The sequence below is a fragment of the Thamnophis elegans genome, chromosome 12 (assembly GCF_009769535.1).
Source record: "Thamnophis elegans isolate rThaEle1 chromosome 12, rThaEle1.pri, whole genome shotgun sequence".
Classification (NCBI taxonomy): domain Eukaryota; kingdom Metazoa; phylum Chordata; class Lepidosauria; order Squamata; family Colubridae; genus Thamnophis; species Thamnophis elegans.
This window is the reverse complement of record NC_045552.1, coordinates 3,862,669-3,876,505: the sequence shown is the minus strand read 5'-3', so window position 1 is coordinate 3,876,505 and position 13,837 is coordinate 3,862,669. Positions and strand designations below refer to the sequence as shown.

Sequence of the window (13,837 nt, the reverse complement as noted above, 5' to 3'; positions counted from 1 at the left end):
AATTATGGCTTCCCCCCCCCCCGGGAGGGCTGTGGAGTTGGGGGGGGTGTAAATCTGTTGCTGGGATGCCCATGCCAAGCTGGCAAGCCGTCGGATGACACAGGAAAGGTCGCCTGTAAGCTTCCAGGTGTCAGCACTCCTTCATTGAGTAATTAGGAAAGAAAACCACAAGACTCCATTGATAGAAATCAAGTGTACTTTTACTAATTATAAATGATCAGAAGCGTAGCAAAGCGAAGACTGATTATTTAGGCGCGAAAGCGAGTGATATATAAAATAACCCATTCCCCACCCCTTGGCATCCCAGTTGCAGTCCAATCATAATTCTCCCAAATGTCAGGTGTGAGATAACTTCGAAAGGCATCACCAAGATGGAATGTCGGTGCCGTTGGCCTTGGCGGGAAACCTCCTCCGCATGCGCAGTCCGACAGGCAGCAGAACTCCAGAATCTTCCTCCAGCACAATTAGTATTCCCCTCCCAAATACCATGCCCCCCCCCTCCCCGTTTCAATGGCAGCCGAAGCAGCAGCAAAGCAGAGGCTGACACCAGGTGTGCCAGGTGGGAGTTTCTGAAACTCTTTGCATGCAAAGGGGAAGTTCGGATGGACCTTAAGACACTCGTCCTCATTGTTATGTCATCATACCTGTACATGTATATAATATTTTGCTTCTATATTTACACACCTTTATATACAGTTAATATACATACATACATACATACATACATACATACATACATACATACATACATATATATATATATATATATATATGATTTTTACAACCCCTGGTAAACCCCAATTATGGGAGGAAGCTAACTGCTTCCATCATCTGTCAATCGGCTCGTCACAAGAGTCCATCACGACAGAAACCCAATGTTTTTTACTGTTGCCTTTGTTATATTTGTGTTTTTTTTTTATTTGTGCTGATAAATAAATAAAGGGAGACTAGTATAGATCTATTTCAAGCTATTTAGCTCTCATCAGCTAGCCATACCCTTAGTGGGATTTGAACCTGGGCTATATTACATGTTAGGCAAACATCTTAGCCATTAGGCCACAGGCTCTTATCCGTTATCAGCGAAACAATAACAATATATGTTGTTTTTTGGCTTAATTAATTTTATTCTTGTTTGTGCAGCCATTTGTACCAATTGTTCCAAATTTCATAATATTCCGACTCTTCTTTGTCTTTTAATTTCAGTGTTAATTTGTCCATCTCTGCACAATCCAAAGTTTTTTTTTATCACTAATTCATCCGAGGGGGTATTATTTTGTTTCCAGCATTGGGCAAATGCTATTCTAGCTGGAGTTAGCAGATGTGTTAATATGTACTTAATTTTCTTTGTATATTTCCCTTTGATTATTCCCAGCAGAAAGATTTCGGGTTTGTGTTTTATCTGTTCTCCTGTAATTTCATGCACCCATTTCCAAATTTTTGTCCAATATTTTTGTGTTTCCGGGCAGGTCCACCATATGTGATAATAAGTCCCTTGTACTTTTTTTACACTTCCAGCAGGTCGGCTTCATGTTTGGGTACATTTTAGCCAATCTTGTTGATGACATAACAGTGTTGATGTAATGATTGTAAGGTGTTGTAGAAGGGAAAAAATAATAATTAAAATCTGCTAATGAAATAAAAAAAAGACACTTGTCCTTGCCCTTCGCTGGTTTTCTGGGGCCTGGATGATTGACAGGAAACAAATGTGAAAGAATAGTCATTCCGTTATTTAGGGCTTAGGGTTGTTTTACAGGTATCTGTTCCTGCCCCTGATTGGATGGTTAAGGCATCAGGTTGAAAATGAGAGAGGGTGAATTCTAGTCCTGCCTTAGATATAAAAGCTGGCTGGGTGACTTTGGGGCCAATCACCAGGAGACTGGGAGTTCTAGTCCCACCTTAGCCATGAAAGCCAGCCAAGTGACTTTGGGCCAATCATCGGGAGATGGTGAGTTCTAGTCCCACCACAGGCAGAAAAGCCAGCTGGGTGACTTTGGGGCCAATCACCAGGAGACTGGGAGTTCTAGTCCCACCTTAGGCATGAAAGCCAGCCAGGTGACTTTGGGCCAATCATCGGGAGATGGTGAGTTCTAGTCCCACCTCAGGCAGAAAAGCCTGCTGGGTGACTTTGGGTTAATCACCAGGAGTCTGTGAGTTCTAGTCCTGCCCTTGACATGGAAAATAGCTTGGCGACTTTGGGGCAATCACCAGGTTGCGGAGAGTTCTAGTCCCACCTCAGGCAGAAAAGCCGGCTGGGTGACTTTGGGCCAATTACCAGGAGACTGGGAGTTCTAGTCCCATTTAGCCGTGAAAGCCAACTGGGTGACTTTAGGCCAGTCTCTCCCCTCCCCTCTCTCTCTCTCTCAGCCCAACCCACCTCACAGGGTTGTTGTTGTGGGAAAAAACAGGACGAGGAAGCTGTGTCAGATAGGTTTTGCCGCCTTGGGTTATTTGTAAAAACAATAAGGGCTGGATGCAGATCATAAACAAAATAAATAAACCACATCCTGTTTTGTAGGCATTCCCCACTGGGCATCAAGCTCTTATGAAGAGCCTAGGTGGGCAATTTGGGTGAGACCCTTTCTCCCAAGGTGGCTCCCTCCTCCGTAAGGAATATCTACGGATTTCAACCATTTCCAAACCTTTTAAAGCCGAGAAGAATTGCGGCCCTATTGCGAATGCTAAGAACCAGAGAAGCTACGCTGGTTTTTTTTCTTAAGTTAGTTAAGTTAAGTTTATTTTATTTATATGCCGCCCATTTCCCCCGAAGGGGACTCAAGGCAGCTTTCTGTAAGCTGGGTCCTTCCAGATGCAGTGTGGCAGTGGCATGGGGGTGGAGGTGGGGGGATTTGCACATCTGGAGGCCAACCAAATAGCTCCGTCGCCAGATCCAGCTGTTTTTCCTACGGCAGGGCTGGCAAGCTGGAGAGCCCAATGGCAAAGCAGCTGGAGGTCCCTCGGCCAGTGATAGCTGGGAAACTGATTCTGTGCTTTCTGACTATGCCTCCCCTGCTGACGTGTATCTTAAGGACTAGAAACTTGATTTCAAGAAAGGAAAAAAGCCAGCTTGGTGTTTTGGGGTTTTTTTTTATGGCATGTTAACCTCTGTGTCTGGCTCCAACGCTAACTCGTGCGCGGTACAGTTGCTTGGAAACTAGGAAACCTGATTCCTTCTGAATTCCCCAAATGCCTTGCTTGTCGTATTTCAGCACGATATCTGTATTCACTTGGGGAATTCCCATTCTCACCCAGATGTCCCCGAGGCCCAACAGCTGAAGACGTAAGAGGAGGCAGCCAATAAAAACCCTGCTGTGCCAACTCTCTCTTTTTCTTCTTCTTCCCTGTTTGCAAAGTGGTGAATAATAGACAAGTTGATATATATTCAAGGCAGGTTCAACCAGAACTCTGCTGGGAAAATACCGTAAGCTGAAAGGTTGCCGTGCAGGAGTGAAGCGCCATCTGGTGGCGGAAAGTGCAAAAGGCGAGCCAGAACAGGGTTTCTCAACCTTGGCCACTTTTAAGAGGGGGTGGACTTCAATTCCCAGAATTCCCCAGCCAGCATTGTTTTCTCAACCTTGGTCCCTTTAAGATGGGTGGACTTCAACTCCCAGAATTCCCCAGCCAGCATTGTTTTCTCAACCTTGGCCCCTTTAAGATGGGTGGACTTCAACTCCCAGAATTCCCCAGCCAGCATAGCTCGCTGGGGAATTGTGGGAGTTGAAGTCCATCCCCATCTTAAAGTGGCCAGCGTTGAAAAACATTCGTTTAAATTACATTTTCCCTAGAGGTTTTTAAGAAGAGATTAGACCGCCATTTGTCTCAAACGATATATACAGTCTCCTGCTTGAGCAAGGGGTTGGACTAGAAGACCTCCAAGGTCCCTTGCTACTCTGTGATTCTGAGATTGTAGAGCATCTGAGATTGCGCCACATGTTTAGCCGTGAATCAAACACGCTTCCGTGAGGGCTGAAGCCAGCGCCGGTGAAGAAACAGCCGGAAATATTTTGCATGACAGCTCAATGCTCAGAAAGGGAAGAATTAACTAATCAAATTAAGAGATCCACCCAATTTAATTGACTCCGGGAGATGCCAAATAATAAACAATATTCAGGCGGGTGTGTGAACCCTGATAAAAGTCTAGGATTCTGGGAAACTGAGGCAGACTCGCTTAATGGACAGCAGAAGTGGGACGTTGTGAATCTGTTGGGGGTGGAAAGGAGCCATTCTGGTGGGAAGGCCTCAGGACCAAGGAATCCGGCTTCCCGGAACCCATTACGGGTAGTCCTTGACTTACAACAGTTCGTTTAGTGACCAAAGTTACAACCGCACTGAAAAAAAAGTGACTCATGACCCAGTTTTCACACTTATGACGGTTGCAGCATCCCCATGGTCATGTGATCCAAATTCACACGCTGGCAACTGACTCGTATTTACGACAGTGGCAATATCCCCGGGTCCCTAAATCAACGGGGGAAGCCAGATTTACTTAACGACCATCTTACTAACTTAGCAGCTGCCGTCAAACGGAACAAAGCTCACTTAACAACTGCCTCGCCTACCAGACTTAAAGGTTGGCCTCAATTGCCGGTGTACGTCGAGGAGTACCTGAAGATGGCCTAGTTCAGTGGTTCCCAAACTTGGCAACTTTAAGACTTGTGGACTTCAACTCCCAGAATTCTCCAGCCAGCGCTGGCTGGAGAATTCTGGGAGTTGAAGTCCACAAGTCTTAAAGTTGCCAAGTTTGGAAATCACTGGCCTAGTTTGAAGAAAAGAATACCTTGGAGTAAAGATAGTCCTCTAATTACAACCGTTGGGGAGCTTGCCCATTACGGTCGTAAACAAAGATCAGCCATGTGACTGACTTGGATTTTATTTTTTATTTTTTATTAGCAGATTTTTTTATTATTATTTTTTCCCTTCTACAACACCTTACAGTCATTACATCAACATTGTTACGTCATCGTACCTGTACATGTATATAATATTTCGCTTCTATATTTACACACCTTTATACACAGTTCTATCTATATTTATATATATTGTTTTTTGGCTTAATTAATTTTATTCCTGTTTTGCAGCCATTTGTACCAATTGTGCCAAATTTCATAATATTCCGACTCTTCTTTATCTTTTAATTTCAGTGTTAATTTGTCCATCTCTGCACAATCCAAAGTTTTTTTTATCACTAATTCATCCGAGGGGGGTATTATTTTGTTTCCAGCATTGGGCAAATGCTATTCTAGCTGTAGTGTTAATATGTACTTAATTTTCTTTGTATATTTCCCTTTGATTATTCCCAGTAGAAAGATTTCGGGTTTGTGTTTTATCTGTTCTCCTGTAATTTCTTGCACCCATTTCCAAATTTTTGTCCAATATTTTTGTGTTTCCAGGCAGATCCACCATATGTGATAATAAGCCCCTTGTACTTTTTTACACTAAACATGAAGCAGGTCGGCTTCATGTTTGGGTACATTTTAGCCAATCTTGTTGGTGACTTGGATTTTATGATGTTTCTTCTGGCAGTCATTAAGCGAAGGCCATGGCTGTAAAACTGGACGTGACTCACTTAACGACCACATCGCTTAGCATGTGGTCGTTAAGTGAGGACTACCTGTAACATGCTATGTATAGGTCCCAGACTCCTTGATGGATGAACCATGGAGCAGAATTGCGTTGTCTTTTACTGAGGTTATTGCTTTTATTCCCTTGTCCAGAAAAGCCCAGCGAGGTTGGCACAGCCACCACAGGGGGCATCATCGGAGGCCTGATAGCCACCATCGTGGCCCTGGCGGTGGTGGCCACCGGAATCCTCATCTGTCGGCAGCAGCAAAAGAACCGGATGGATCCCGAGGAGGACGAGTAAGTGAGCCGGGAAGCCAAGCCGAGAGGGGAAGGGGGACTGGTGGAGGGGAGAGGGCACCCGCCCACCCACCCTGAATTTGCTCGCAGTGGGAACAGGCCTCCTTCCATCAAAGATTGCATTGCTTTGAGTATTAACCAGAAGTAAGCCACCATGGCATCTTTACAACTTGTGGACTTCAACTCCCAGGATTCCTGAGCCAGCATGGCTGGCTCAGGAATTCTGGGAGTTGAAGTCCACAGGTCATAAAGAGGCCATCATTGCCCCTCCTGGTTGGCTCAGGAATTCTGGGAGTTGAAGTCCACAGGACATAAAGAGGCCATCATTGCCCCTCCTGGTTGGCTCAGGAATTCTGGGAGTTGAAGTCCACAGGTCATAAAGAGGCCATCATTGCCCCTCCTGGTTGGCTCAGGAAATCTGGGAGTTGAAGTCCACAGGACATAAAGAGGCCATCATTGCCCCTCCTGGTTGGCTCAGGAATTCTGGGAGTTGAAGTCCACAGGACATAAAGAGGCCATCATTGCCCCTCCTGGTTGGCTCAGGAATTCTGGGAGTTGAAGTCCACAGGTCGTAAAGTTGCCAGCTGCCCATCCTTGGCGTAAACCCTGGAGCGGAGCTGCATAGCGTGAATGGGTGGGGCTTCAGCTCTAAGCAAGGAGGGGTGGGGCCGAAAGGAGGCGGGGCAAGTCTTGTATCCTCCCAATCAAAACCCGAACTCTGTAAGTGGGGGAAGATCTGAGACTCCCCCAATTCTTGCATGCTCCTTTTTTCCCCCCACAATCCAAAATATATCCACCTCTGACTTAATGTATGATGAAGATGCTGGTGACTTGGAGCCAGGTGCTCGCCTGTCTCAGCCTACCCCACAGGGTTGTCGTGAAGAAAAACGGCAGGAAGGGGCCCTTTTGAGCTCTTAAGCGAAAGGCAGCCCCAAAAATCTAAAGCGTGAATTGATGGAGGGGGAGGCTGCCCCAGATCTTGCTTCACCTGCCTGGAAGTGCTGGTGTTGGAATTTGACAACATCTGGGGAGCCTCAGTGCCGCCCCCCCCCCTCCCTCCCACAGTTGTGTGAAAGCAAACACTCCAATCTCAACCCCGTTCTATCGGTTGGCACCGTGCATAAATGTAAAACAAATTACTAAACAGAGCCGAGGTGGCGCAGTGGTTAAATGCAGCACTGCAGGCTACTTCAGCTGACTGCTAGTTCTGCAGTTCGGCTGTTCAAATCTCACCGGCTCAGGGTTGACTCAGCCTTCCATCCTTCCGAGGTGGGTAAAATGAGGACCCGGATTGTTGTTGGGGGCAATATGCTGACTCTGTAAAACCGCTTAGAGAGGGCTGAAAGCCCTATGAAGCGGTATATAAGTCTAACTGCTATTGCTAACTGCTATTTCTTGCTGCCTCTTCAGTTTGGAAGGACCCCCAGCGTACAAGCCGCCCCCTCCTTGCCAACTGTCGGAGGAAACAGAGCCGGTAAGTACCAACTCTGCTCCCAGCGTGGTCTGCAGGCATCTGCTTTCGGAATAGCAAGAGTGGGAAGGGACCTTGGAGGTCTTCTAGTCCAACCCCCTGCTCAAGCAGGAGACTCCACACCACCTCAGACAAAGGGTTATCCAATATCTTCTTTAAAAAGGTCCACTGATGAAGGATCCACAACTTCTGGTGGCAAGTCGTTCCACTGGTTAATTGTCCTCACTGTCAGGAAATTGCTCCTTAATTCTAGGCTGCTTCTCTCCTTGATTAGTTTCCACCCATTGCTTCCTCCGGTGCTTTGGAGAATAGCTTGACTCCCTCTTCTTTGTGGCAACCCCTGAGATATTGGAAGACTGCTATCATGTCTCCCCTGGTCCTTCTTCTCATCAAACTAGACATATCCAATGCCTACAAAATTCAGATGCTTGGCAACTGACTCACCTTTATGACGGTTGCCGTGTCCCAGGGTCATGTGACACACACCCCTTTTGCAACGTCCTGACAAGCGAAGTCAATGGGGAAGCCCGACTCACTTAACAGCCATCTTACTAACTTAAAACAATTGCAGTGATTCGCTTAACAACTGTGGCAAGAATGGTTGTAAAATAGGAAAAAAAACTCACCTAGCGTCTCCCTTAGGAGCAGAAATTCTGGGCTCAATTGTGGGTCATAAGTCGGGGACTGCCAATAATAATAATAATAATAATAACAACAACAACAACAACAGTGATAATCTATTGTCATCGGGGTACTTGGTACCATGCCCAAGAACTTTAGAAAACACATCAAGAGCCGAGGTGGCGCAGTGGTTAAATGCAGCACTGCAGGCTACTTCAGCTGACTGCAGTTCTGCAGTTCTGCAGTTCGGCGGTTCAAATCTCACCGGCTCAGGGTTGACTCAGCCTTCCATCCTTCCGAGGTGGGTAAAAATGAGGACCCGGATTGTTGTTGGGGGCAATATGCTGACTCTGTAAACCGCTTAGAGAGGGCTGAAAGCCCTATGAAGCGGTATATAAGTCTAACTGCTATTGCTATTGCTATAAGAAACACCAGCGGAACTGCAAAAAACTGCGCTACTCGGAACATATTTTAAGAAGGTCCTTTGTTAATACCTAGGACGCTGGCAGCAACCCGTATCAACCATTAGCACCAGTCACTGGTATTTGTGATGCATTTTTGAATGTTCAGGTGGCTGAGTTTCTTGTTTAATGAATGAAGTATATAAAAATAATAATAGAAATAATTGGCAGTGCCTCGAATAGAAGAGAAAGAACTGGAGAAGATAACAAAATACGAAGACCTACAAATAGAAATAGAACGACATTGGCAAAGGCAAGCAAGGATACTACCAATAGTAATAGGGTCCACGGCAGGGTCTCCTGGACTAGGTGCTTTCAAACTCTTCAAGGCAATATATCCTGTCAGCTTAGGTGCGATCCTGTCTTTCACCACTTGTCTGGTTTATTCCAGGTTGACAACGCCTCTGGAGCTGAAAGCCTCCCATTCAAAGCTCCTTACTATGAACCCAACGTCACGGACAATCTCTTTGGAGGGGTCGGTACCACCGCGAAAGAGGTGAGGGGGAAATCTGGTAAAACGGGTTGAAGGCGGAGAACTGGGTGGGCATTATGGCAAGAATCTTCACATCAAACATAGAATGGGAATGGAAATAGGAATAGGAGAATTCTTTATTGGCTAAGTGTGATTGGACACACAGAGAATTTGTCTGTGAAGTTCCCAGAAGATGACCTAATTAATTTACGAGTCTCGAGACAAAGTTCAAAAGAAATCCATTCATTTATTAGGATCAACATCCTGGCGTGTTCTTCTGCAGAGCCGAAACTGATTTCCGCTTAATTGCGTTTGAACTTTTACCCCTGTGTCCCCTCCCCTCTGTCTGGGTCATAAATCACATTCACCAACAAGTTTGTAGAAATATGAGATCCGACTCTGGCCGAAGGTATACATGGAATCCTCCTTCAAATGCCAACCTGATAATAGTCATGGCAGCGCTTTACAAGTTGACCTTGTCTTTGGTGCGTGTGCTCTCAGTGTACGTACATAAATGTACATAAGCCCTCCCAAATTTCATCTTGCGCATCAGAAACCAGACCTCAAAGGGTGGGTAATCGGGGATGCGCATGTAAGAATTCGGAGACTCCTGGCTGTCTTTTTTCCTTAAGTAACACAAGTCTCTAGTCCTCGTGACAGAGAGAAAGATGATCTACCTCTAGCAAGTATGGAGAAGCTGAAGACGGCAGCATCTGCCTTCTCCCTCCATAGAAGCAATATGGTTGGTGCCTCAGTTTCTCATGTTGCAACCTTAAATAGCCACATCTTTTAGCTCAGGGTTATCTTGCTTTCTAAAGTTCAGACCAGGCTGCTGTGGGGCTCGGCGGATTCACACAACGCAATAGACTGTGGTAAAATGTGATGGTGGACCTTGTCGTGTAGTGTAATGTGCTTTGACACCTCTGCCATTGTCTTAGGAGGTTGTGCGAACCAGGCCAAGTTCAGTCGGGTCGCACATAGGGTCTTCTGGGAGTCGTGGGGAAGATGCTGGCCTAGAAACCAGGTGCCTCTGAGTTCTAGTCCCGCCTTAGGCCTGAAAGCCCGCTGGGTGACTTTGGGCCAATACCCAGGAGACGGCGAGTTCTAATCCAGCCTTAGGCCTGAAAGACGGCTGGGTGACTTTGTGCCAATTCACCAGGAGACAGTGAGTTCTAGTTCTCTCTTACCCCTCAAAGCTGGCTAGGGGACAGTCCCTTTCTCTCTCAGCCCAACCCACCTCACAGAGCTGTTGTTGTGGAGGGAGCGGGGGAGAAGAGAAGAAGGGATATTTGGTATTTCCGCCACCTTGAATTACTTATCAAACTAGCTGATAACCTGGCATTGCCCGGATATTCATTTAATCCTATTTAGACAGGAAAAGGAATGTATTATATCTATAGTGTCAAATCAATCCTCCATACAAGAGGGGGATGTTTGTTTGTTTTTTTAAGAACTAATCCCCCTTATCAGAGGAAACCCCCTTGTGGAGTACTGTGAAGCCGTTACCATAGCAACTCCACTGTGCTGTACAGTAGAAGCCATTTTAAGGCACAACAGGCTCTATCTTAACAGAACTTGAATCCAAAATGCACACTATCACTGTCGAAAGTACTGTCATTTGACACTATAGACACAATTCATTCCTTTTCATTTCAGTAGCCCAGGCGTTCCAGAGTTATGCTGAAACACACACACACACACACACACAAAAACCTCAACCATTTTTATATAGAGATATAAAGGCAGGATAAAAAAAAATCTAAGAAATAATCAAATGTCAGGTTGTGGGAAGTGCTTCATCTTCAGAACGCTACAAAAAAACCCCCACTCTTCTGCCCGTCGTTAGTAGGACTGCATTATAGTCCCAGTTAGTGACTGCCTCCCCTCCCCCTCTTCCTTTGCCCCTTCTGCAGGAGGTGCCGCGATACCACGAGCTACCAACGCTGGAGGAACGAGAGGCGGCAAGCGAGGCCGGCCCCAGTCTGGAAGACGAATATTTAGACCAGGTCAACCCCATCTATGACGCCCTCTCCTTTACGGCCGCGGAGGACGACGAGGCTTTGCGCTCTCTGCCCACCGATAAGGCCTTCGTGATGTCCAGAGCCATGTACGTCTAAATCTACCGGCTAATCTCAACGGCCACAGTCCAAAAAAAACAAACAAATCCGGGATGCTGCTAAAAAGATACCCCGTGTCGGTCCTGGAGAGAAGCGTTTTCTTTCTCCATCTCCCGGACCTTCCAGTTTTCACACAGGCCTTAGGTGGGCAAGACCCTCTCTTGCTCAGAAGGCTTTCACTGTGCCTTCCACGCCAATCCAGCCAGAAGCAGTATTTCTTCCAGTAGTTTTGACCAATCTGTGCTCTTGACTTCTTAAGACTTTTCAGTTCTGGATCTTTCCTCCAAGGGCTCCAGGCCTGAGATCTAGTAGATCTTCCAAACCAACCTGTGCTGCTTCTGAACACACACACACACACACACACACACACACACACACACACGCGGCAAGGATGTTGCCATCCGGGGAATGTAGTTGAATGCTTGGGGAATCTGTTTACAATGAGGTGGAAGCGCTCTAGACACCCGGTCGTACTGTGGGGGCTGCAACCTGTAAGTGCCTTGCACTTTCACCTCAATGGGGTGGGGGAGTGTCCTCCCATCTTCCTCAGATTTTATCCCGTACCGCGAGGCTGCGGGGAATCTTGTTAAAAAGATTCACAGGAGCCAGCCTAATCTAATCCTGGACTCCGATGCTCTGAATTGCAGGGTTGAGCAAAGCGTTTTTAAAAACTGCAGTGACGGGCATCATGGGGTTTATTTTTTTGCCCAAAATCTGCTCGATTAAGCCTTATTCTGGAACCCTTCAAAAAAAACATTAAAAAAAAAAAGTCATATGCAGAGAGGTTATACCTGAGACCAGGTATAAAGACTGGGACTTTCCAGCGTCAAGCTGACCATGCATGGAGAATTTCCCCCCAAAAAGGGAAACAGATGCATGATGGGGAATTCTGAAATGAATCATGCAGAAATAGTTTTGTAAGACTTCTTATAAATCCTGCCCCTAATTCCACTGCATTGCATGGAGAAGTTCTGTTGGAAGTAGGCTAACAGCACAATTAAACTCGGCTAGGAAAAGGCTTATCCTACAGATGCAGCTTTGAAAAAAACAAACACCAGCATATACACTCCCCAAATCGTTGTGAATTAACCAGTTTGTAAGGTCGCCTGTGTATTGCACAAAGAAGGCCAAAATATATATATATATATCACAGGATTTATACGCTGACACTTGTGTGGCACTCAGTTTGACCTGAATGCTCCCGCACTGAGGTTTCCAATCCAGGGGGCACAGCCTTCCAAATTTCTAAATGGGGAGCTTGCTCCGTTTAGTAAAAACCGGTGTGCCAAACTGTTCCTGCTTTTTTTTTTTTAGCATTCTGACACAGGCTCCAGCTGTTATTTGAATTGTGATTTTTGCATCCCCAGATCTTCGGTTCTGCTTCCGTTAATACTCTAATCCTTTGGGGCTCCTGACCTGAAAATGTGAAAGGGTGTGGTGTGTGTTTTTTTTCCCGATCGCCGTTCTTGAGTTGGATGTTTTTAAAACTACATTTTAAATAAATGAGGGTTTTTTTTTTTTAAATGAGTTAATTTAGCATTCCGAGGCAGTCTTTCTTACGCTCTGCCGCTGCTGCTCTGTTTTTTTTTTTAGATGCGGGTACCAATTGCCACTGTGGGATTTTTTAATTGTGTTTATCATTTTGTTGTCATACCTGTTGCTCACCTAATCCTGCTAACAAGACCTGAATCTCAGGGGCAATGGAGGGGGGGACAATTGTCACACACAATTGTCACACACAAGCACACTATACCTGATCCCCCCCCCTCCTGCTATCTTTTATGTGCCTCAATCTGACACTTTTGAGGGGGTTGAATTTCAGCCAGGACACTAGAGGGAAATTTTTATACTCCGGATAGATGTTTGTTAAAAAATAAATAAATACAATTTTCCAAATCTATGTGGCTGCCACGATGTGTTCTGTTGATGGGGAAAGGGAGCACAAAGTCCTCTCTTGAGCTTTGTAAATCTTTCCAAACTTGATGCCTTCCAAATGTGGGACCCCAATTCCTAAACTGCTCAGCCAGCAGGTTCATTGTATTTGTAGTCTGATGCTTCAGGAGGATTTGGGAAGAATGATAGCTGGCAACCTTGAAGGTTGTTGGGGGGGGGGGAGAGAGCTGTTCATGGTGCATTTTGCCTCAACTGCAGGGAAAGGATAGCAGAATAAATGCAGATGTGTTCTAAGCCTATGCAAATTATTGTATTGCAAATAACAAATGCAAGAAACAATTTCAGAAATAGGTGCACATTTTTGAAAAGCAACTCTGCAGAATTGGAAGGGACCTTGGAGGTCTTCTAGTTCAGTGGTCACTGTGAGAAAACTTTGGTGGTCCGCTGAAAAATTATTTGCATTATTTATATCACGCTAAATACCATTTATCTTTTAAAAAGATTCATATTAGTGGTCCGTGGGATTTAAAATTATGATTTTAATGGTCCCTGAGGTCCGAAAGGTTGGTGACTCCTGTTCTAGTCCAACCCCTTGCTCAATCAGGAAACCCCACACCACTCCAAACGGTTCTCCAATCTCTTCTTAAAAACCTCCATTGTTGGAGCACCCACAACTTCTGGTGGCAAGTTGTTCCACGGATTAATTGTTCTCGCAGTCAGGAAATTTCTCCTTAGTTCTAAGTTGCTTCGCTCCTTGATTTATTTCCCTCCATTGCTTCTTGTCCTGCCTTCAGGTACTTTGGAGAATAGGTTGACCCGACTCTTCTTTCTGGCAGCCCCTCAAATATTGGAACGGAGCTATGATGATCCTTCTTTTCACCAGACAAACCCAGTTTGCAAGGAAACTTGGCCAGTCTATCTTCCAATACTTTGCAAGGAGAGGCTC

At 45.6% G+C, this 13,837-nt stretch overlaps 1 protein-coding gene across 1 annotated transcript in view; it reads left to right on the top strand.

The window, feature by feature from the left end:
• The window catches only part of NECTIN2 (nectin cell adhesion molecule 2), a 39,941-nt gene extending 27,045 nt beyond the window's left edge, over nt 1–12,896 (top strand). Inside the window, exons 5-8 of the mRNA XM_032227661.1 lie at nt 5,712–5,856; nt 7,267–7,330; nt 8,801–8,905; nt 10,795–12,896. Coding sequence (XP_032083552.1) covers nt 5,712–5,856; nt 7,267–7,330; nt 8,801–8,905; nt 10,795–10,998 — 518 coding nt within the window. The 3' untranslated portion in view covers nt 10,999–12,896. The remainder of the gene's footprint in view (nt 1–5,711; nt 5,857–7,266; nt 7,331–8,800; nt 8,906–10,794) is intronic.
• Nucleotides 12,897–13,837: the final 941 nt, after the last annotated feature.